The following is a 25,670-nucleotide window of genomic DNA, read 5'->3' as shown; positions in this document are numbered from 1 at the left end:
TTCCTGTTTGATTATTTTAGTATTTATCACATTTGCATCCTGCCGTTATTGTAAAGCGCTCAGGGCATCCTAATAGGTGTTATCTTACCTTAGCCTTGCACATGTGAGAAGGGGGAGACTTAGAGACTTGTCTAATGCAGAGCCAGTCTACATATGGGGGAGATCTGTGTTTGATCCTATAACCGTTGGAGGGGGGTTTAAAAATCAAAATGAAAGCATTAGAGGGGAGGTTATCAGTCTCTTTCAGGCAGCGGATTTTGAGGAGTTAACATGAGAACAAAAGAAACGCCCGGTTCGATCAGACCAGTGGTCTATCTCCATCAGCCCCTGCCAGCATGGCTAATTGGGCATGCTGGCAGGGGCTGATGGGAATTGTAGTCCATAACATCTGGAGTGCCAAAGGTTCGCCACCACTTATCTAGACCAGTGTCTTGTCTCTCACAGTGTGAATTATATTTAATGAATATATATATTGAGACATTAGCTTCTGCAATCTTTGCTTGCTAAGGAATCCATAAGTGCTAAGCATGAACAGTCATGTCTGCAGACATGTGTAATAAAAGATTACAAAACTTGAAAGAACAACTGGATGTGTCCAGTACAATTGGAATGTGCATGAACTAATGAATTTAGGGTACGGCAATATGTAACCTGATTCAGTTTCAGTATATAAAAGTCTTGCTTATGGCAGAGTTTCACAGACAAATGAATAGTGGGCACGAGCCCCGTTTCTCTCACCAGCAAACAATACAGCTTTATTTCTGGAACTTTTGATAGCCCACGATTTAGCTTTTTGCTTAACAGTAGGCAACAGGTTATCATGAGGGGACCAAATTCAGGACATCAAGGTCAGGGGCCCATTCTGGACATGCAGAATACTGCACTTTCAATCTACTTTCACAATTATTTGCAAGTGGATTTTTCTATTCCGCACAATTGCAAAGTGCATTGAACGTGGATTGAAAGTGCATTATTCTGCATTTGCGGAAGGGGTCAAAGTCTTCTCCTGTTTAACTGCCAGAATGTGGAGGTTCCCTCTAGTCACTGTCAGGGGGAAGTTTTGGCCTTTATGCTGTGTTGATTGGCCTTTTATGAAATTGGTTAGCCATTGAGCAAAACAACAACTTGTCCAATCCAGCAGGGCTCTTGTTATATTCTTATTTTTCCCCTACCCCAACTTCCTTATTGTAACTAGGTCATCCTCTCGGGAGTAAAGGTTATCTAGCTGTACTCTATGGTTCAGCAAAGAAGTCAACATATATCTTCCCATACTAGTTCTGTCTCACCATTATAACAGCCCAATGCAGAGCTCCAGGCAACTGGGAACAGCACTTCTACTCCGAATGCAGCATGGGAAGGCAGTGAGTGTGAGACCCCAGTCCCAAAATAAAGCGAGCCGTAGTTTTCTTTAAAAAACGTGAGACTTTATTGAGAACTGAAGCATGCGAGACGAGAGACGATTTCTGAGGAATATAGAAAGAACCAAACTTTAAATCCCTGCTGCCCTTGGCCCGCCCCTTGCCAGGCCAAGAGTTGCAGTTACAGTAAGATAACTAAGGGAAGAATACCACCATTCAAATACAGAGTTAACATTACAAACCTTGGAGAGCTGTGGCTGCATTTTAGCTTTCGTTTCCTGGAATCTGGAAGGGGAGGGGGGATGAGCCCTGCCAGGGGGCCCATCCTGACAGTGAAAAGGGGTGGGGGAAACCCAGCCGGCGGAGAACACCCCCCACCCCACCCCCATAGCATTAAACAGACTAACTCCTCCAGCGGTGGCATACTTGGGTTGAAATGCTAGTGGAAGATGAATAAGGTCAGCTTCACCCCCTGGAATGCCCCCAGCCACACTGGAGTATCATCTTCTCTGTCAGTGGGGCTGGGAAATGGTGGCTGCTTCTGGGGTCAGGCGCTGTGGAGCCATGCAACTCCTGGCAGCCTGCATCATTGCATTTATCATATTCATAGTATCAATTAAACCAGCAGAAAGAATCTTCACTGTGTGAAGCCGCCAGAGTTTCTGTTCATGGTTAACAAACCTAAGAATGGTGGTGGTTGTGGTGGTGGTGGTGGTGGTGGTGGTGGTGGTGGTGGTGGCAGTTCTTCTAGAATTTCAACTGATCTCCAGACTACAAAGAACAGTTCTTCTGGAGGCAATGCCTACGGCACCATATTCTTGGTGAGCTCTCTTTACTTCTTCAAACCCACCTTCCAAATTTCTAGGAATCTCCCAAGCCAGATTATTCTTATTTGTCCTTTGATACCGATTTGCTAGATGAATCTTGTTCCAATGACTGATCTGTGTTGACCTTTTATAAAAAGCAATAAATTATTATTGTTGTTGTTGTTGTTGTTGTTATTGTTGTTGTTGTTGTTGTTGTTGTTGTTGTTGTTGTTGTTGTTATTATTATTATTATTATTATTATTATTATTATTATTATTATTTTATTCGATTTGATAAACCGCCCTACCCCCGAAGGGCTCAGGGCGGTGTACAACAAAACAAGAACAACCATAATAAAACAAATCGAATAACCCCAGTTAAAATACAAATCTTAAAACTATAGCAGCAGCAATCCACAATAAATAGTTAATAATTAATAATAAGGGGCGTCTGGCATCACACCCTGGCGATCAAGACCTGGGAGTGGACGAATTCTGGGAGGGGGCTGGCAGATGGTCAGATGGTCAGGTGCACAGCCAGTAAACAGGGCAATAAGAAGGGGGCGGAATCAGCAGCCGGTCCCCCCAAAAGCCCGGTGGAACAGCTCAGTTTTACAGGCCCCATGAACTCCCCTAAGGTCCCGCAGGGCCCTAACTGCTGGAGGAAGAGCGTTCCACCAGGCAGGGGCCAGGGCAGTAAACGCCCTGGCCCGTGTGGAGGCCAGCCGCATCATAGAGGGGCAGGGGACCACCAGCAAGTTTGCCTCCGTGGAGCGGAGGGTATGACCCGGGACATATGGGGTGAGACGGTCCCGTAGGTATGAATAAAATAAAGATCATTTGTCCCCAAAGCCAAAGAGAAATTCTAAGGAGTACAGAGCTTTGCTCCCTTTCTTCTTCTTTTGCACAGACCTAGACGGTGTAATGCAGCGTCTTCTCTTCTGAATTTAAATAAGGAGGCAAGCTTCTCATCACAAGCTTTTCAGAAACTGTCGAAAGAATCATTTATCTGGCAAAAATCTCTTTGCGTGAGATGCCACCTTACCAAAATAAAAAAATGCAGAAAGTAATTCCTTTTCTAAATGCACTTTTTGTGCAAATGATACATTCTCAAGAGTGCAATTCAAACACTTTTAAAACCCCTGAAATGTCAGTGAATTAGCATCCAATGTAAAGCATAGTGCTGTGTAACTTGAGCTGGAGTGTGGACAAGCTGAAATATTATCTGGTATGCCTGCAGCAGCTGTTTTTCCTGGAGTATGTCCCGGAATGTATTGAAAACAGCTGGTGTGGCTCATTCATCATTCCAGGTGAGGTCAGAAGCATCAGGCAAGTTCACCTGTCTAGGATCTCACTTGTGTTTCATTCCAAGAAACGTCACAGTGTGAGAGAGAGATGCCTCAGGACACCGAGTCTGATAATAGATTTGGGTCCTAAATGCTGGCACTGTGGAGAACAGGAGGCATATTATAGCCATATGTGGACGGAATGTAAAGAAGTGAAATTTTTTTGGATAACCGTATTGTTATATATCGATAAACTGGTGAAGATTAATATTGGGATAAATAATGATTTAATGTTCATGGGTGTAATGGAGGATAGAAGAGTAGATAAAAATATAGCTATATGTATAAAATAATGATCAAAGCAGCACATGCAACAATAGCTTTAGGCTGGAAAGAAAAGAAAAAATGGACAATCCAGAAATGGTTGGACTATATCTGGGAACAAGTGACACTGGACATTTTTGATATAATAACAAAGAATAAACTGTGGCAAGATAAACAGTGAAATTTTGAAGATATGGACAATATATGCGGACTGGATGAAAGAAGCTGGAGTCAATGAGGAGATATGGAAGAAGAGATTACAAAGAATGAACTTACTGCTGTTTGTTTGATAAAACTATAAAAAAAATACAGGGGGGAGGGGAAAAAGGGGAAAATGTATAGTTTGAAAACGAATGAAGAAAAGTATTAATATAAAATGGAATATTCAAATGATACAATAAAAATAATAGATTGGGGGACTTTGCCATTTATGGAGAAATTTGTGAGATAGCAGTGTTGAAAATGTTCAGTAGAGGAATCAGGAAGCTACTGGTCCATCTTGCTGCCTCCAGGTGTAACAGGTTAGGGGGGTTTGCCATTTATACAGAAATTTGTGAGAAAGCAGTACAGAAATCAAATGTTTCGTACATAAATCAAGAAGCTACTGTCACTGAAATATAATTCAGGGAAGTTCTTCAAGTCTTTTTGGGCAGGAGACTGCAATTACATTGATACAATTGTGATAGCTGTGTTGTGAAGTTCTTAGCATCCCTGGTGACAACAGACTTTTTACTGAGAGAAAAAACAACAAAATTAGCATCACTGGAATACTGAGGTTGTCAACACTGATTTTCAACAAGTCTGACAGAATAGAAAAGTCAGATTGTACACAAGGTTTGAATAAAGACCCAAAATGCATGAATAGAAGAAAAAACATGTTTTTGTTCAGTCGAGGACCTGTTTGAAATGCTGTCACATAGAATTGTGTCTTGCAGAAATAACTCTAGTCAGCTGCATTTCTCATTCTTGAGGCTGAGGAGACTTTTCCCCTCAAGTCTTTTGTCATCAATAAGTAAGAGGTTATTTTCATCAAGGAGAAATGCAAGAAACCCACAAACTGCCTTGTCCTCACGCTTTTCATGAAGAGGGATAGGACAAAAAGACTGGATGTGCTAGTGAGAAGGAACTTTGTCCACCTGACCTCAAAAAGCTTGGGCAGTACAAGGAGGGAACAGTTGTTATCTTCTGCAGTGTCCCGAAGCTCTCTGGATCTGAGTCCTGATGTGTGGAAATAAGTATTCAACCCTGTAGGCTGCTTGAACATATGCTCAACTTCACAAACATAGTTATTTGTAGATGTCCATGTAAGATTTGACTGGTGGACTCCTCACCAGATTATCTGAAGAGGGATGGAAGAATCTTGACCATTTCCTCTTGTTTTGGAATGGAAGAGAACTTGCCCTATTGCCTGTGTTGACAGATGTTTCATCTGTGACCAAGGAAGAGCTGTGCATAAAGGTATGTCTTGCTGCTTTGGATCCAGCTATGTTGCTGCAGGGATTTTCAACTGCATCTAGCATTCTTCTTGCACCATGGCTAAGAGTTCACTGGCACCTTAGAAAGTACTGCTTTTCATCACAAAATCTTTAATGACTTTCATCGTTTACATAAACTTTGTCAATTCTGGTTCGGTCTACAGTGCCATCACACCTGAGGAACAGCACCCAGATATCTGTCATGAGCCAGCCCCTGGGTACTTACCAGGATATAGAGGACTCTGATGCAGGACCTAACAACACGATGCGATCAGAGGTGGCTGGTTCTGAGGAAGACCAGGCCGCAGAGCCAACTCCCAGCCCTTCCCTGCCTGACGAGGTGCAGGTGGAGGAGCCTGCAGATCCTCTTAGGGAACCCAGTAATGAGTTAGCTGTACATAGGAGGCAGAAGCAGAGGTAGCTGCTGCAGAAGCAATGGAGGAGTGCTTGTATTGCAGCAAGATATGGGAAGAAAGAAGTGTCTGCATCTGATGAGAATTAACTGGCCCATGGTTTTCCTGGGTAGAGAATGCCAGGAACATAGAAGGTGGGAAAGACAGAGGTCAGATAAAGCTAGATTGACTGTTAGATATATAGGAAGCAGGAAAAGAGGAGAGGTTGTCGGAACTTTCAGGGGTAGGACAGAGGAAATATGAGAGAGAGGGAACATAGATGTCCCCTGCATGTCTTCGTGAGTCTCCCACTTGTATACCCAAATGCAGTCCCCACAACTTCTTCATTTTTTTCTTCCTTTCTTTTTCCTTGGATCCTGCTAAACTTGTCATGTGAATAAAAGATAAAGTCTTTTCTAGTTTAGCCTGGTTCCTGATTTTTTAAAAAAACAAGAGAAGAAACAGAATAAAATAATAATTAGCCTACAAAAATGCAGAGTGAAGGTTATTGCATAGTAAAGGGAGTGCTCTCAGTACAGTCTGGCTGGAAGTAGAAAGGTAATGCGTAAGTAGACAGATAATTATAATTCTCATCCATTCATTGAACTATCACATTTCAGACTAGAGGGGTCCCAAAGGACAGTACAGTAGTTAATGAATACATTATTAGAATTGTACGTGGCATCAACAGACACCTCTGTGAAGTGGGAACATGTCTGCACAAATTGTACAAATAACCTTGGTTAACCTGGGGACGGGGTAGGGGGATAATCACGGCATAAAAAAAGAAACCCAGAACTTAGGACCCACAAGTAAGAAGTCAGGTGATTGGAGAAAGGGTGCTTTGCACAAAAAGGGAACACTTTTGCCCAACCAGTGCTGATCACTTACATAGGATGAGCATATTGCTAAAACTGACCTCCCATGTAGATCATTTACCTCCCTTGAAAACTCTTACAGGTGTACAATGGCCCAACAGGAATGTCAGCTTCTCTCCTGCAATTAGACATCCAGCACAGATAACTAAAGGAGGCAGATTTTGTGCTTCACTTTGGCCCCTTCCGCACTGCACAGGCAGAGCGGGTTGCAGTAATAAAGTAACCTGCTCTCCTGTTTTTCCTCTGTGCAGGCAGTGACCAGAGACCATGGAAACAATGTGGGTTGCTGTCGTGCCTTCACATGGAGGCGTGTCTTTTTTTGTACCTTGCCTCCCTCTGCTGCAAAGCTACGTGGGCAGGCAGCCATGGACCCCCACATGCCATGAGACGTCCCTGTGGCCTTGCGTGGCTACGCAGCTGTGAGGCAGGACTTTTAAAAACAAAGGGGAGCGCAGCCGATTAAAGCGCTTCCCGTCAGCCATTTGCTCACGAGCAACCTGGATTTTAAAAGAAGAATCACAATTCTCAAAAAACCCGGTTCAGGGGACTTAGCACTGGGTAGCCCTGCTTTAGGGACAGGATCCGTGCGAAGTCCCCCCTCACCGAAATGGGTTTTTCCCATTCGCAGCCCAGGTTTATTGGCCTGTGCGGAAGGGACCTTTGACTGCTGGGTTCATAACTTCTTGTGCCTTACAGAATCAGAGTCTAGCCCCGTGGTGGCGAACCTTTGGCACTCCAGATGTTATGGACTACAATTCCCATCAGCCCCTGCCAGCATGGCCAATTGTAGGGGCTGATGGGAATTGTAGTCCATAACATCTGGAGTGCCAAAGGTTCGCCACCACTGGTCTAGCCTAATGGGACAGCATAAACAGAAACTGCAGGCAAAGTTTCATTCGTTTACTTTACAGTTATCCCTTCCACATTGTGACTTTCCCCATCACTGTTTTGATGTATCACGAGTCAGCATAAGAAACTGAATGGCAGTGTTGGGGGAGTGTTGCAGAAGCACCAAAAGACAAGTACAAGCCAGCAGACAACACAGGAATAGTTTATATATAGTAAATATACACAATTTTTTAAAAGTTAAAAATATACACAAATATATATTATGTAAATATACACAATTTTGAGGATAAATATACACAATTTTGTGTATATAAAAATACACAACTTTTGTGTATACAAATATACAGTTTTTTAAAGTTAAAAATACACCATAAATACATCATAAATATACACAATTTTTTAAAAGTTAAAAGAGAAAAAAAAAGAAATCAGACTTATCCTCTGGTACGAAGGGAGGACCAAATTTTTTTACACAGATTTCCAAATCGCCCCACCCAGCAATGTGAAATTTATATTTATATCATTTATATTATGCCTTTCTCCTTAGTGGAAACCCAAGTTGGCATACATTTGTCTTTCCCCCCATTTTATCCTCATAACAGCCCTGTGAGGTTGGATAGGCTGGGAATGTATGACTGGCCTAAGGTCACCCATTAAGCTTCCATGGTAAAACAAGGATTTGAACGTAGGTCTCCCAGGTCTTAATCCAACATCCTACACCACAATGGACTCCCTGAATGGGATGTGCAAGTTTTGACCCAATTACTACACTATCTCCGCAGCAAGGTCAAGGTGTGGATGGCACCAGGAAGAAGCAGGTGAAACATGGCAACTTTCAGAATTCTTAGGTCAGTGGTTTTCAACCTTCCTAATGCCGCGACCCTTTAATACAGTTCCTCATGTTGTGGTGACCCCCAACCCTAACATTTATCCATTTTACAGATGGAGAACACTGATGCAGAGAGCCTTAGGTGACCCCTAAAAAGGTCCACACTGGACGAAACCGACGTCATTTTAAAAGTGGGGAAACGGCCCCTTTCAAAATTGATCATGTGTGCTCATGTTGTGTTCGCTACTTTCTGTTGGGTACCAGTGTTAGTATGTATTAACAGAACAACATTTCAATCTAGCAGCACCTTAGAGACCAGCACATTTTGCCCCCGGTGCCATTTTCCCTTCCTACGGCACTGGAGCCAGGGGCTCCTGCAAAGGCAGATCATGATGCTGTGGATGGGTAGAAGAAACATGTAGGGGTGCGTCAGCGGACCCAGTAGAGCCTCAGAAAGTGCACAGGAATGCCTGCATCATCTGTGCCCTCCTGGGTTTCCACATACACACATCACGAGATCCCCCTGACTCAGAGGTCACCAGATGCCTGAGTCATGGGTCACAAGACCCCCAGATGTGGAATTGACCCAGACAGAGACGTTTCTTCCTGTACGTACGCTGCCCCCGCAGGCTATGAATTGCGCAACCTCCTCCCGCTCTCCCTCCTTCCCCAAACCCTAATAAAAGGTGCCAGGGACCACGGTATGGCAGATTAGCGAGATCCACGGATCACGCTAGCCCGCCACTGGCGTCTCTCCACCGGATGATATCGCTGCGTCTCGTCTCTTCATTGCGTCGCCGTACCGACTTCAGAAACAGTTGGACTTTTTAGCAGTTTAGGCAGTCCCCTAGGTCTGCCTAATGGATGGGTCAAACCCAGGGGCGTACTGCCTATGGGGACATGGGGTAACCCATGTTCCCGAGCACACGTAGGCCTGGGCACTGGCACCAGCTCCGGGCAGTAGACCTGGACGCCGGTGGTGGTTCTGAGCAGACAACCTGGACTCCAGTGCGAACTCCAGGCAGTAGACCTGGATGCCGGCAGGATCCAGGTGGTAGACCTGGGCTCTGGGCAGTAGACCTCGGCACCTGTGGTGGGGGGGGGGTGGGGGGGGAAGAGAAAATGCAGATTTTGTCTCTGGGCTCCATTTTTCCTAGATACACTTCTGCTTACATAAGAGAAAGCGGGGTATAAATCCAACTCTTCTTCTTTCTGAAAATCTCCTTCTGGCATTTAGGGCCTGGTGTTATCTGGAAGGAAAGAAAAACATTATTTTGAGAGGGTCATGGCTTTCTTTTTGGACATTCACAAGAATAATTGGGGCTTTAAAAAGGAATCAGAGAAACATCTATTGGATTCTAGAGAGGACAGAGGTTTAAATATTCACCTTACTTTTGTACGAGGTTTGAACATTTTAAGTTCATTAAACTGTATTTTACATTTAGATTTTGAAGTGCTTTTCTTTGGAAACAAATTTCAAATAGAGGCCAGTGTTTTTTTCAGAGCTAATTAAAACATCAAAGACAGAAGTCACTGTTGACATTTTTATTAGACTGCAGAACTTTAAACATTTTTAAACGAACGGCATTTGAAATGGAAATTGGGCTGGAGAGAATAATGTTTATAATCTCCTCAGAAAACTTCACTGCACGATTTTCTCTTTCCCTTCCCATGTATTGAGATCATTTGAGGCTCTTTCATGGTCACCCCATCACCTGAAGTACAACAGACCTTTTTAGCCATTTGGCTTTTTAGCCAGTAACTAATTGCCCAATGGATAGAATTTTCTTCCCAGGGAAACTTTGATAACTGCATTCAAGTTGTGAAAGTCATTTCGTTTCAAATAACTTTGGATTGAGCTAGATTCTCAGTGGGAGTTCTTTTCTTCTTTTTCTTTGCTTATATAGTTATTCTGTATGTGGGGCTTTGTTTTGTCTTTTATTGTGAGCTGCTCAGAGACCCTCACTTCGGATGGTGTAAATAGAAATCTAATAAACTACATGAAAGAACAGAACCCCGACGGAGAGACATGCCAGTTTTGGCTTTGTGGAAATCCGATGTATGCAGTGCCATAGAAAGTCCACAGTTGCTATGCAGAAGCAGCCAATGGAAAGCCTCTAAGGTGTAGTGGGTTTTCCGGGTTGTATGGCCATGTTCCAGTAGCATTTTCTTCTGGCGTTTCGCCTGCATCTGTGGCTGGCATCTACAGATGCAGGTGAAATGTCAGGAGAAAATGCTACTGGAACATGGCCATACAACCCGGAAAACCCACTACACCCTAGTGATTCTGGTCGTGAAAGTCTTCGACGATACAATTAAAAACTTCCTTTGTTCACTTCTTGTGTTAAAAACCCTATGGGGTTACTAGAAGAGACTTAATGCGACTTTATGGCACTTCCTCAGAGCTCCAGCAATGGACATATGGACTTTAGAGAGCAATCCTAAATAGGACTACTTGGAATTTTACTGAAGTCTACACAATGGGGGTTACTCCCAGGCAAATGTTCTTAGGATCCTTCTGTTAAACTGGATTAATACCCCCACCTTTCTCTTTTGTAAGGAGACTCAAGGTGGCTTACAAGCTCCTTTCCCTTCCTTTCCCCACAACTTTGTGAGGTAGGTGGGGCTGAGAGAGTTCTGAGAGAACTGTGACTAGCCCAAGGTCACCCCGCAGGAATGTATGAGTGCAGAAACACATTTGGTTCAACAGATTAGCCTCCGCCGCTCAGGTGAAGGAGTGGGGAATCAAACCCGGTTCTCCAGATCAGAATCCAGCTGCTCTTAACCACTACACCACGCTGGCTCTGGAAAGGAAAGGGATTGTCTCACATAATGTCTTTGGATACTGGATAACTATTCCTACACAGTAAATGACATCCCTGGGCAATGGGTGCTGCTTCTGAGTTGGGCACCACGGAGCCATGAACATTTTCCTCTTGCACCAGCAGACTGGGCACCCGTGCTGGTGCAAGGATACACCGGCTCCAGAGGGCGATTCTCCCACGACCTGGATTGGGCAACAAAGTGCAGGGCCCTGTCTCAAAAAGCCTGCAGTCTCAGTTCTGACGGCAAAGGAGAGGATGAGATGAGAGACAGCAATAGGGGAGGAGCATTCTTCTCCAAGGGGCAGCTTTTCCAGAAAGCATTTTTGTTGCTACGCTTTGCAGTTGTCATAGTGTTTCATGGCATCGCAGCAATGTGTGATTTTGTTGAATGCCTCTTTGCCTCACACCGCTGGGCTAAAGTCAGATGCTTTTCCATGCCAAAAATATGTGAGTGCTTGTGAGATCTTTATCCCAGGGTTCCTTTCTTTCCCCTGAAAGGAATTCCAGCTGTACTTCAGACAACTGGGGCAATGCTACAGGCTGGCATTTCCAAGGCCGTCTCATGCATTTTTATTACCTGGGTTCCTAGCAAGAATTTAATTACCCTTTTGTGTAATAATATTTTTGCAGAGCATAGAAAGAAAGGTCAACAAAGCCTGTAAACAAATGAGTAGAAAAGCAATTTCCCTGATACCTTTTGTATGTAATTGTTCAGTGTAGGCCTGAAAGATGAATGCTCAACAGAAGGTGACTCATCTTAGCCTAAGGACTGTTGCTGTAAAATTTGAAAAACTTCCAATGGTTCTGCCTTTTTATTTAAATCTCCTAGTCCCCCACTCACACAAGGATGAAAATGTGAATTAAATGTGCTATTACAACTGCTGAAGAGTTTAACGCTACCTGGGATTCAGTAAGTAAAAGCTATTTTATAGGTTAGAAGTATTTTAAAAAACCCACAAAACTTCTCATTCTGGAAATGTGGGCAGTTTCCTATGAATTGCAAGTTTCCCTTTGCTTAAGGCACTTTTTGCTAGACAGGTTTCTCTATGCAATAGACCCTTGCTTGTATGGATTGCTAGATCTAATGGAAGCCCTAACCTGGATGCCCCAAACTAGACCAGTCTTTTCAGAACTTAGAAGATAAGCAGGCTCAGCCCTGGTTGGGACTTGACTAAGGAAGTCCATGGCTGCTACTCAGAGGCAGGCAATGGCAAACCACCATGAATGTCTCTTGTCTGGAAAACCCTACAACATCCAGGGGCATAGGGAGGGGAAACAGAGCCTGAGGCAAAATGGCGCCCGGGCCTGTCAGCTGCGCCCCCCACAAGGTCACGCTCCCTGCAAGGCCACACTCTCCTGCCAGGCACAAGTGCCTCAGACACCCAGGCTACACACAGAGCCAGTGGGCCTGTGTGTAGCCTACGTGTCTGAGGCACTCATGCCCGGCCTTGCAGGGGGAGCCATTTTGCACCCCCATGTGACCTACAATTATGACACCTGGGACAAATGTCCCCGGATGTCCCCATTGTAGCTACGCCACTGACGGTATCTCCATAAGTTAGCTGTGACTTGATGGCACTTTCTACCACTATATCTAAATAGCGGGCCCGGCCACGCGTTGCTGTGGTTCAGTCTGGTGACGTGGAAAAGAAAGAAAAGGGGAAGCGAATGGTTCGAACATGTGTCATTGCACAATGCTTGCAAGGGAGGGGAGGGACAAGGGGCCCCTCACTCCCCTCCCTCTCTCCCGTTCCCTTGCATGGCCAAGTCTACACATCTGCAAAAAATAGAATTGTGTATATTAACCAGAATTTTTAATAGCCTAGGGCTGATTTTTCATTGTAAAAATGCCCTGTTGTTACCACAGAGAATAGTCTAGTGCAGCTGGGAGTTCTTCACGGCTCCTGGTGCTGCAGCGTGTCTGCCACGTTGTTGCCCCAGCACCGCCTTGCAGCATTGGCTTTGCTCCATGAATTTCAAAAACCGCCAAAGTTGAGGTTCTTTTGAAATGCACCTTTGTTACTCTGGTGGCTTCTGCTGCCATGAAAAACTCCTCAGCAACTGAACCAGGGGCATTTTCCCCACCTCGCTGCTCTGGCCCACCTCTCCAATGAACAGGCACTGAGAATCGGCGCTCTCCCCTTCTTGCCGTGGAAAAAAAACACGGAGAGAGAAACCTTGGTTTTAAGACAGAAAAGCGGCATGTGCAGGCACCGCAAATGGGAGGGCGGTAATTTCCTCGCACACACAAGGATTTTAGATGGTGAGGGGGTGGAGGATGGTGATTCCATTGCACAGGCAGGGATTTTAGACAGGGGAGAGGCCGAGGGCACCGATTCTCAGCACCTGTTTTGTGTTCAGAGTCATTTAAAACTTAAGTAGCGAAAGTGAGTGGGAGGAACGGGGGGAGATTCAGCCAATCAAAACGCGGGAAATGGAGGTTGTCCACGCATGCGTGGAAGATATTGCGGAAGTGCTTGCGGTGCAAATGGAGAAGCACCAGGCTTGTGAAGAAACAGCTGGGGTATAACGCACTGGCCCTGTCTTGAATCCCAGCAACAACCAGGGAGCAGTGAAGAGTTAAAAGCAGGGCAAAAAGCCCCACAGCAGGTACGCTCCCAGATATACCATAGGGCATTTGACCGTGAAAAATCAGCCTCGATCAGGACTGAAAATGCTCCTGAGGGGGTGGATTGTTGAGAACAACTGACTAAACTTAAGCAGTTACGTCGTTCCAAAGAAGAGGCCTACAGAAAGGGTGATAGAATGCTGTACAATCAGGCCAGAAATGTATTAACAAAGGAGATCAGAGCAGCAAAAAGAAACTACTCTGAAAAGCTAAAAAATCAGTTTTCACCAAACGAAACAGCAAACATGTGGAAAACTCTCAAAAATATCACCGGTTACAGTAAACCACCTTCCCAAGCTGAAGGAAATCAGCAATTGGCAGACGACCTGAACGTGTTCTACTGTAGGTTTGAAAACAATCTACAGTCACCTTTCTCCACAACCTCTATCTCAGATGCACCAACAATAGCCAAACTTCCTACAACTGAACCCATTTCATTGGGTTTACAACCCCTGGTGATCTCAGAAAAGGAAGTGCAAGATCTATTTCACAGACAGAAGCCTGGAAAAGCACCAGGCCCAGACAAGATAACACCTTCTTGCCTAAAAGTCTGTGCTGTCCAATTGGCCTTCATCTTCACCCAAATCTTTAACAAATCACTAGAGATGTGCTATGTTCCTTCCTGCTTCAAACACTCCACTATCGTCCCAGTGCCGAAGAAGCCTTCCATCAAGGAACTGAACGACTACAGACCAGTTGCTCTAACATCTGTAGTTATGAAAACTTTTGAAAGGCTAGTGATGTACCATTTGAAAACCATCACGGATCCACTGTTGGACCCCTTGCAATTTGCATACCGAGCAAATAGATCGAGAGATGATGCTGTTAATATGGCTTTGCACTATATCCTACAGCATCTTGAATCGCCAAAGACCTATGCAAGGGTCCTCTTTGTTGACTTTAGTTCAGCATTCAATACTATCAGACCGGACATTCTTCTAACCAAACTAAATCAGCTAGCAGTACCTGAGCATATTTGTAAGTGGATCACAAACTTCCTAACAGATAGGAAACAGCAGGTGAAGCTAGGAAAAATTACATCAGACACCTGTAAAATGAGCACAGGGCCCCCCCAAGGCTGTGTACTTTCACCACTTCTCTTCTCTCTGTATACCAATGACTGCATCTCAAACGATCCATCTGTTAAAATACTGAAATTTGCAGATGATACAACAGTGATTGGTCTCATTCGAGACAACGATGAAACCGCATACAGACGGGAGGTTGAACAACTAGCCTCGTGGCGCCACTGGAACAATCTAGAACTGAACACACTTAAAACCGTAGAAATGGTGGTATTCAGGAGAAACCCTCCCATCCTACCTCCTCTCACAATACTAGACAACACAGTATCAATAGTAGAGACCTTTAAATTTCTAGGCTCCATCATATCTCATGACCTAAAATGGTCACCTAATATCAAAAATGTCATTAAAAAAGCACAACAAAGAATGTTCTTTCTGCGCCAACTCAGGAAGCTCAAACTGCCCAAGGAGCTGCTGATACAGTTCTACAGAGGAATCATTGAGTCTGTCATCTGCACCTCTATAACTGTGTGGTTTGGTTCTGCAACCCAACAAGATCGACACAGACTTCACAGAATAATCAGAAGTGCAGAAAAAACAATTGCTGCTAACCTGCCTTCCATTGAGGACCTGTATACTGCACGGGTCAAAAAAAGGGCTGTGAAAATATTTACTGACCCCTCGCATCCTGGACATAAACTGTTTCAACTCTTACCCTCTAAACGTCGCTACAGAGCACTGCACACCAAGACAACTAGACATAAGAACAGTTTTTTCCCGAATGCCATCACTCTGTTAAACAAATAATTCCCTCGATAATGTCAAACTATTTATTATATATTTATTATATAATTACTGCACTACTTTTTTCATCATTCCTATTACCCATCTCCTCCCAATTATGACTGTATGACTATAGCCTGTGCTGACATTTCATTTTATTTTATGATTTTACATTTTATGTTTTTATTACTATTGATTGTTTCCTGATTGCTTACTAGACCTATATGACAATCATTAAGTGCTGTACCTTATGATTCTTGACAAATGTATTTTCTTTTGTGTACACTGAGAGCATATGCACCGGAGACAAATTCCTTGTGTGTCCAATCACACTTGGCCAATAAAGATTCTATTCTATTCTATTCTATTCTATTCTATTCTATTCTATTCTATTCTATTCTATTCTATCCATTGAAGGGAAAAGGAGTTTAGAATCCTGGAGATCCAGGTTTTGAGGTGGGGAGTTTCCAAATTTCTGTACCCACCCCTGCAAGTCCTTGTAGGTTCCCAGCTAATTACTATTTCTAATACCGAACTGGGTGGCTCTTCTTAATAAGATTGCAGTCAACAAGTCTCATGCAGCCACCTGATGTTAAAGGTGGATCCTGGGTCGGGAAAAGTTGAACACCACTGATCGTTATTGCCTTGAAGCAGAGAGATCAGGTCTCTCAGTCTGGTGGGACTCCTCCTGCTTCCCACTAGCTCTACCCATTCTGCTCAGCTAGGTTGCAGGGCAAAAATGCCGGAATTAAAGAGGTGGACAATCAGCATTGCACTGACATCACTTCCAGCACAACCTGGAAATGATGTCACTGCACTGGGTGACTCTCTAACATTTGCCCCAAACTGTATGGTTAAGCCACAGAATTTGGGGTGAAGGCTAGAGTGTCCACCTGGCACAACAACAGCACTTTTAGATCACACTGGAATCAATGTCACAGTGTCAAAACAATGCTGAAAACCAAGTCCGTGCCCCTTGCAGACTCTCAGCTGTAAACAGGTGTGAATTGGCTACTCCATCCTGAGGTATAATCAAAATGGGAGAATAATACAGCCCATATGACTGAATTCCCGAGTTCCTGCTAAACAGAAACAGTTCTGTGTCACTGAAGCATAGTGTAATTCAGATACATCTTCCACTGTTGCCATGCGTACCAACCCTTGTTTTTATCCTCAGACTGGATTCTTCCATTTGCCCGATGGAGATTACTTCATTGAACCAGTAAAGCAATATCATTCTGAAGAAGGGACTTCTCAGCCACATATTATCTACAGGACAGACCTCATTCAAAAGTCTTTACGGGAACGACGGGACACCTGGGAGAAGCACAAACAGACTTGTGGAGTGGACGGTACATATTTAAACGCTTTCAAAACTGTTCTTTTAACTGTCAAAAAGGCATGTTCACACAGAAATGTCCCACATAGCTCTTTGTTGACTACAATGAAGAACTTGACACACATGTTGTTAAATTATGCACCAGCATGGTGTCATTTAATGTGTTGGACTAGGATCTGGGAGATCTGGGTTCAAATCCTCACTCTGCCATGGATCTCAGACTGTGATATTTGGCCAGTCTTGCATTTTGAGCCTAATTTACTTCACAGGGCTTTTATGAGGAAAACATGGAGGGGGGTAAACAGCTGTTAGCAGCTTTGGGTCCTGATTGGGGAGGATAGTGGGGTATAAATTAAGTACATACATCTTTATAATGATATGCCATTGCTGAGTTAAAACCCATGAAGGCTTCCTGTTGGGAGAAATTGCCATTGTGGAAACAGGGGCCTAGAAAATGGCTGTCGTGTGGGTGGGACCAGGAAAACCCAAACTTTACCACACACAGGGCAGCCACCCAGGCTTTGCTGTGATCTTGCCCAAAAACCTTTCAATAAAACAAGTTTGGGAAAGATCAACACAAATCCTGACAGGTGCACAAATATACCCCAGTGGTGTGTGCGTGTGTGTGAGTGTGTGTGTTGGAATGGGAATCAGTTTTACCACAGCATCCAACCTGGGGTGAATAACCTGTAAGTGACCCAAATTATACTAAAAAGATAGATATGATAAGGGTGAATTGAATCTGTTCTCATTTGGGGAGAATATCTTCTGAATAAGAAAATGATAGAATAAAGGCCCTGTAGTAATTCTGTGAAGGAGCCACATGGTTAGTGGTTAAGTGCTTGCACTGCCACTCACACGGTCAGGAGTTCGAGCCCCCTGTGGGTCAGATATCCCGGCAGCTGGCTCATGGTCAACTCAGCCATCCATCCATTCCTTGGTCGGTAAATGAGTACCTAGCACATAGCTAGGGGGTAAAATAATAGCCTTGAAAAGCAATGGCAAACTACCCCACAAGGGCAAACTACCCCTATGAAATCACTGCTTGCAGTGGTACCCCAGGGTCGAACTCGACTGAAGAGGAAACTTTACTTTACCTAGTAATTCTGTATCTCTCAGGCCCATCAATAGGATGCTACAATTATGTTAATGATATCAAGAATTAAATGCACAGGCAACACAAGTGTATTTGATTGCGGCTTCGTGCCACATCACTGATGCATCCTTCTCTGCAGAACGGTCTGTTCATCCCTGGAGTAGGCTAGAAACTGTAAAAAGACAAGTAAAATAGGGCTAATCCATATTTGCATGTCATATTTCTCATCACTTCATATCTCACAGCTGAATGTGTGAATCACTGTTATTGAAAAGCTATTTTGCGGCCGAGATGATAGTATTATCAGAGCAAATCACAGTACTTCGTATTTTTAGGAATTCAGAGTGTCTGACATATATTATCTCAGTAAGTCTTACGACCGCCCTGTAAAATTGTTCTCATACTGGGGGTATGAGCGGCCAAGAGCCAGAAATTCTCTGATGCCTGAAGCAGATAGAGATGAAGTTTGAATGGGGGAAGTACCAGAACAGGGGCACATAGCCAAATATCTTGAACTATTAACTGAACCCCAACAGAGATGGATTATTACAAGGGCCAGATGCAATTCTTTTCCATCGGCCATTACAAAGGGTCTCTACCTATCTATCCCTCTCCAGGATCTGGTCTGTCCACACTGTAAAAACCAAGTGGAGACTCTTGCTCACATTATACTTGACTGTCTGAGATATGTGGGTATCATGAATTTCTCTACTGGGCGGGTCTTAGACAAATCTGAAAGAGACTCTGACAACTCTGTTGTGGAACTTTTGGAAAAAGTAGCAAAATTTCTTTTACAAGTGACAGAATTTTCGAAGTAACGTCCAATGCTAGATACAGTTTATCTGTCTGTGTTTTGAATGTACTTTTGATTTTGATTTGTACTTCAGAAATGTCTGTAATGCTCTGGAGCCTATTTTAATATGCCTAATAAAGGTAGTTGTATTGAGAATGGGGGAAGGGCTTCCTGATTCATAGTACAGGCTCCTGGCCACTATGCAGTGCATTCTCTGCAAGCTCTGTGGTGTTTGGGGATGATGGCTGTTCCAGATATGAAGATGGCAAAGGCCATGGCTCATTGGTAGAGCATCTGCTTGGTATACAGAAGGTTGCCGGTTCAATCCCCAGTATCTCCAGTTAAAAGGATCAAGTAGCAGGTGATGTAGAAGACCTCAGCTTGAGACCCTGGAGAGGGGCTGCCAGTCTGAGTAGACCAGGGGTCTGCAACCTGCGGCTCTCCGGATGTTCATGGACAATTGGCCATGCTGGTCTAACCTCAGCTTGTGGGTTCTGTGGGGCAGAACTTGGAATGAGTTTGCAACAACAATTTTTTTTAAAAAAAGCGGTTTACTTTCTTAACATATAACATCAACATTTAACATCACACTTCAAGGTCCTGTTCAGGTTGCATTTTCAAGTCCTTATATTTACAGTCTACTGATACTGCCAAGTCCAATTCTTCTTTGCAAGTGGGTTGGCTCCTGAAGACTCCAAGGGCTTGGTGAACAGAATTCAACATGATGAAGGTTTCCAGGAGAACTCTCACCCATTACAACCACAAAAAGAAACCCTGAAACAATAAACTCCAACATTTACAACATAGCAAAAATAAACAACTACCTTCCCAGTAGTTCCCAACAATATTGCAGTTTACCTTAACATGGTGTTAAGGGCTTATACAACCAAGGTCCGAGTCTGGTAGCCTTGTCTCCAAACTATGAGCTCTGCAGCCTGGTGCTGCTTTGAGTCTCCACCCCTTTCTGGGTCTGAGCATGGGGGTTACATTGGCAGGGGTTGATGGGATTTGTAGTCCATGAACATCTGGAGAGCCGCAGGCTGCAGACCCCTGGAGTAGACAATACTGTTCTTAATGGATGAAAAAGTCTGAGTCAGTACAAGGCAGCTTGATGTGTTCCTGTCTTCAAGTTATCACGTGATGTTGTCATGAAATAAGGACTATTCCTGTGTCAACTTGCCCTCAGCAACTTGACCAGTCATTCCCAAACCAGGGTTTGGGGATTCGTTCACCTTTGGAATGTCCTGAATTGTGACAAAGGGAACATAAAAGAGAAGCATGCGGTTGCGACTGCCTCTAAATGAGATGAACAAGCTGTGGTTGGTTACTGATGAAAATCTAGGGGGCAACATGGATATTGCCACTCTCTCTCTCTCCTCTGTGACTTTGTGGCAGCAACAATGACAGAAAATCATCAAGAACCTTCAAGTGGCTCTCTAAACCATCATCATGGTGTTCAAGATGGTGTGGTGTATTTGGGGGTGGGGGATTTGGAGTTTTACCCCAGCAAAAGTGCAGGATGGGATATCAACTTTGTTTGTTTATTGAACTTATGTCCCACTCTATATGGACGTGTCAGGGCGACATTTAAAAGCAACTGTAAAAACAACAGTTTATAAAACAGTCATAAAAACCATGTGTGTTGTTCAGTGCGCTGGATATTTTCTCAGTAATGTGAATGTTATGTTCCCCATTGATTTCATTTATTCAAATGTAATGACTCTATTATTGAACAAGCACATTTCACGAGTCTTCTGTCACCCCGGTATGTGAAAATGAATACTTTGCGAGTGTTCTTATAAAAGAAGCAATAATCATCTCTGAGGAGTAATCTGGTGTGCTAAGCGGGTTGAATTATATTTGTAAAGGTCAAACCTGCCCTCCTACCAAGGTCACGCAAATTTTAAAAATTATCTGCGAAAAAGTTAGGAGGAAGTCCGTAATGCCTAGGAACACGAAATGGCTCTTGCTGCACATTCTAGACGTGGAAAGTGTCACAGTTCCATGCTTCGTGGCTCATTCATCACTATGTTCTGTAACTCGATCTGCTTCACAATTCATTCATTTAATAAGGAGGAAGAGTTCACAGATTCTGCGAAGGTCATCTTATTTATGACAGAAACCTGGAGAGGTGCTAGGCTTGATGATGAACTGCGTTAAAAAATGAAACTTGCCCATTTGAAGTTTATTGGATGTCGCTAATAATACGTGGGGAAAGTCTGGTGTATAAATTAATCCAAAAGATAGAAAAAGCCTTTTCTTTTCTTTTTTTTCCAATCGCTTAACTGGTTTAAAATTATTTCCCTTCTCTTTTCCTCACTTCTATCCTTCTTCTCAGTTCTGGGCAAGTCACTCAAATAGCATGCGGTCTAGACTGAAGGGGGAACCAGCACTCAAACATAAGTTCTGTAAGCATGCCCTGAAAACATTGCTTATTCTGCTACTATCCGCATACGATAAATGCAAGTCAGCGTGGTGTAGTGGTTAAGAGCAGGTGCACTCTAATCTGGAGAACTGGGTTTGATTCCACACTCTGCCACGAGCTGTGGAGGCTTACCTGGTGAATCAGATTAGCTTGTGCACTCCAACACATGCCAGCTGGGTGACCCTGGGCTAGTAAAATATATATATAGTGAGCCAGAGACAGTATCTTGTTAAAAGAAAGGAAAAGAACCTGTCTGGCTCTACTGCGAAATATACAAATCTATTTTAATCTATTTTAATGAAAATAATTCAAACATCTACATACCAGAACAACAACTCTTAATCAACAACATATTATACACAACAACAACAACAACAACACAATGAACAATATATACACAGAGGATCCCATATATACAGACACAGAGGATCCCAAATATAATAATATAATAATATAATATTAAGTCTCTGTAATGGAGTAAGAGATCCACTAATGACGCAGAAGGATACCAATGTCTGACCTTGGAAATTCTCTCAGACCCACCCACCTCACAGGGTGTTTGTTGGGGGGGGGGGGGGAGAAAGGAAAAGGAGTTTGTAAACCCCTTTGAGTCTCCTTACAGGAGAGAAAGGGGGGATATAAATCCAAACTACTGCTCCTCCTCTTCCTCCTCCTCTTCTTCTTCTTCTTCCTCTTCCTCTTCTTCTAAATGTAATCTCTGGAGGCATAAAAGAAAAAAAAACCCTCAGTTTCATTACTAAATTATACATACACATACCTATTTTTGTGATAAGTGGGTTTTAAATCAAATCAAGCTTGAATTCTCTCTAGAAACTAAAAGGACTGACCGAAGACTATCACACTTTTGGCACATTATGGGAAGATAAGTCTCACTGGAAAAGACAATAATGCTTGGATGAGTTGAAGGCAGTAGGCGAAAAGGAGACCTAATGTGAGATGGATTAACTCAATAAAGGAAGCTACATCCTTGAATTTGCAAAACATGAGCGAGGCTGTCAATGACAGGACAGGACGTTTTCGAGGCAATTAATTCATAAGGTTGGCATAAGTCAGAGGCGACTTGACAGCACACAACACACACGCATTTGTTTTTGTGATCTTGGACCTCTTGTGTTGTTTGCTGGATGTCTCGTGCTATTTTGATTGCATTGTCTTACACTGTGTAAGCATCTTGGTAAGAAACAAAGTGGATGAATAAATATCTTGGGAATGAGTTGGCAAGCTGGTAAAGCGTAGCCCCTAGACACACTTGCGTGCTGGGAAGAGTTGCTTAAGACTCTTGGTTGAGACCCACGGGGAGGGGGCAGAAACTATCCTGGAAGCCACGCACCACCTTATGCCAGCATAAAGGGCAAACACACCAGTGGTGGCGCACCAGGCAGCTCGAAGACACCCAACACCGGAAGCAGCCGCTGCAGTGACTCTCTTCCACTATGGGAGCCTGTGCTGTTACAGGTGGGAGCGGTCTGAGTTGGTGCCAAGTTTCATTGGCTTCCACAGGGCATTCAGCGCAGGAAAACGCAGCAACTTACATTATGTTTTAGTGTGGCTTAGCCCACTAAGTGGCAGTAGGGACTATCAAGTCGGCAGGGGAGTTCTTTAGTTTTCTATGCTCCTTGCACTGCCTGAAACCCCCTAGGAGTAGGCATGGCCTTGCCATGGCAGCAGCATCAGTGGTGGGATCAAACAATTTTAGTAACAGGTTCCCATGGTGGTGGGATTCAAACATTAGCGTAGCGCCAATGGGGCTGGGCGGGGCACGATGGGGGCATGGCTGGGCATTCCGGGGGTGGAGCATTCCTGGGCGGGGCTGTGGCAAGGACGCAGCCGCTGTGCCGGTCCTCGGGCAGGAAACGAATGCACGCAGGCGCAGGCTGCCATGCATGCCGGTGCACCTCCTGCTAGACTGCTTCAAGTTCTGCGTGCTTCTGCTGAGAGGAGGGGGTGTAACTAAGGAAAAAATCACGTGGCAAAATCACCAATTTGTAACCCCCTCTCGGCACACACAAACAATTAGTAACCTGCTCTCGGGAACCTGTGAGAACCGGCTGGATCCCACCTCTGCCATGGAACTGTCCCTCCTGTTGATCGCACCGTAAGGGAGGGGTGGCTTGTTGAAATGATACTGGACTTGTTTTGGTTGTCATTCTTCAGGATTCCAGTTCTCCCCTCAACATGGATGCATCCGTTCTGCTTCGCATTCATGCAAATGTAAAGGCATCCTGTAGGGCAGTGGTTCTCAACCATCCTAATGCCGCGACCCTTTAAAACAGTTCCTCATGTTGTGGTGACACCCAACCCTAATATTTATCCATTTTACAGATGGAGAACACTGATGCAGAGACTCTTAGGCGACCGCTGTGAAAGGGTCATTCGGCCCCCAAAGGGGTCCTGACCCTCAGGTTGAGAATCACTGGTGTAGGGCATTTCACACACTGCACTAGGTGAAGTGACATTTTTCACCTTGGGTAGCCATCTGTATAAGGTGACCAGATGGTCACCTTTGTGAACCGGGACGGGGGTAGGCGTGCGCAGCTGCAGGAGTGCACTGCCTTCTGGGGCTTGCCGTTTCCTGCCCTGTGACAGGGCGGGAAACAGCAAGCCCCAGAAGGCCATGCTCCTGTGGCCGCGCACGTGGGAGGCTGCCGCACTGCCGTGCGGCAGCCTCCCCAAAATCGGGACAATTGAAATAACCCGCGGGACAAATTGTTTGAAGGCGGGACTGTCCCGCCAAAAGTGGGACGTCTGGTCAGCCTGCATCTGTAGGACAGCTATGGTTTGTTAATACATCTCTACACCAAGAACAACTGTGTTGTGTGACAACACAAGTGTGTATTATCACTTCTGACTTAAGGCAATCCTATGAATTAATGTCCTCCAAAATGTCCTCTTGTTAACAGCCTTGCTCAGGTTTTGCAAACTGAGGGCCGTGGCTTCCTTTCTAGAATTAATTCGTCTTGCTTTGGGCCTTCCTCTTTTCCTGCTGCCTGCTGCTTTTCCTTGTATTATTGTCTTTTCCAGTGACTCTTGTTTCCTCATAATGTGACCAAAGTAGGATAGCTTCAGTTTAGTCAGTACGAACACCTACCTTCCAGTTTATGGAAGTCAAAGGAGTAAATAAATGTGGTGGACACAAGGCAGATTAAAGTTGTCAGCATTTTTTTTTGAGGGGGCAGCCTTTCAGAGGTGCTGGAAGCATGTCGTTTCTTTTTGTTTGTGAAATGTTGGAGAGGATATAAACTTTACATGTACGTATGAATTGCAGATATTTCTCACAGACAGCTTCTCTACAGCCATTCAGGGAATATGTGGTTGACGTGAGAGGGGAGCTACGGATCTTACACATTGCTCATATTCTGGGCTGGGCTGCATTTTCCCCCTTCAAAATCTGATTTGTAATTGGTTTGAATGCATAACGCTGATTTGCCAAATTGAAGGACAGCAGTCTACCGAATGGACCATTCTGGCCCCATGGTGAAAGCTTGACAAACCCTTGTGTACCTATCCACCCAACAGGCTTGGGATCAGGTCCCAGAGCATTTATGGTCGAATCCCCACTTGAAATTTGCACGCAGATCCAAACCTGTTTGTTATGAAATCGTGTCCTCTTCATCGGAGTTTTTCCCTCCCCACCGCAGCGAGCACACAGCAGACACACCCGGTTGCAGAACTCTTAGCAATCCCCACTACCAGGCGAGCTCGCTTTGCCGGTCTCCCCTGATTGACTGGTGTACCTTGATGAGGTGGGACCTTTTCCCACTGTGGAAATGTACATTGTAGGGACATGATCAAAAAAACCAGCGTGTAAAAGTTTAATGATTAACTGTTTAACTGTGCAAACAGTTAATCGTTACCTGTGTAAACCATTAACGATTCAAAGTTACACGTTTGACTGTTTAACGTTTGTGTCCCCTTCTGCTGGCTGATAGCAAAAGTGAAAAGGAAACCAAGGAAAGGCTGTGCGCGCATCACAGCGCTGATTGGTTGCCCGAATTCCGCATCACACTCCAGGGCGGGAAACGAGTCAGGGTTTCAACCCTCATCCCTCCCCTCAGATCAGCTCTGAACCGTGTTAAGGGGGTCTATGCCACTTTCAACCAGGTCCTGCCGGAATGCAGATTAACAGGGAGAACGAGCACCAGAAACAGAATCTGCCATGCAAGCAATGGGGAGGTCGTCCCTCAAACCTGGTTAGTTTGCGTTCTGAAACCTGGCTAAGATGGTAGTGGGGATTCGACCTATGTCTCATACAGCCCTTCTAAAGTGGCACAGTTCCCAGAAGTAAGAGTCCTCTTTGAAAAGGCTCTGTTATTTGGGCCATTCCTGCTTAAACCCCACAGCAAAGGGGGAAACATTCCTGTTGATTGTGTAGTCCAACAGAAATATGATTGGGTTCAAGAAAAGCATATTTCTGATATTTCCAGAAAGGTGAGTATTTATTTGCAAACAATGAGGGCACAAATACCATAGCCCTCTCTCCTCTACTTTGTCCATCTTTTCTTTTGGACAGTCCACATATTTCTCTCTCTCTCTCTCTC

General features: G+C 44.3%; 1 protein-coding gene across 1 annotated transcript in view; it reads left to right on the top strand.

The window, feature by feature from the left end:
• ADAMTS12 (ADAM metallopeptidase with thrombospondin type 1 motif 12) overlaps positions 1 to 25,670 on the top strand; it is a 208,668-nt gene that overhangs the window by 55,352 nt on the left and 127,646 nt on the right. The window contains exon 3 of the mRNA XM_048504340.1: positions 16,636 to 16,810. Within this exon, the coding sequence (XP_048360297.1) occupies positions 16,636 to 16,810 (175 nt within the window). The remainder of the gene's footprint in view (positions 1 to 16,635; positions 16,811 to 25,670) is intronic.

Source organism: Sphaerodactylus townsendi, linkage group LG07, assembly GCF_021028975.2.
Source record: "Sphaerodactylus townsendi isolate TG3544 linkage group LG07, MPM_Stown_v2.3, whole genome shotgun sequence".
Taxonomy (NCBI): domain Eukaryota; kingdom Metazoa; phylum Chordata; class Lepidosauria; order Squamata; family Sphaerodactylidae; genus Sphaerodactylus; species Sphaerodactylus townsendi.
Note: the sequence above shows the minus strand (reverse complement) of the source record. Positions and strands in the feature narration are given on the sequence as shown.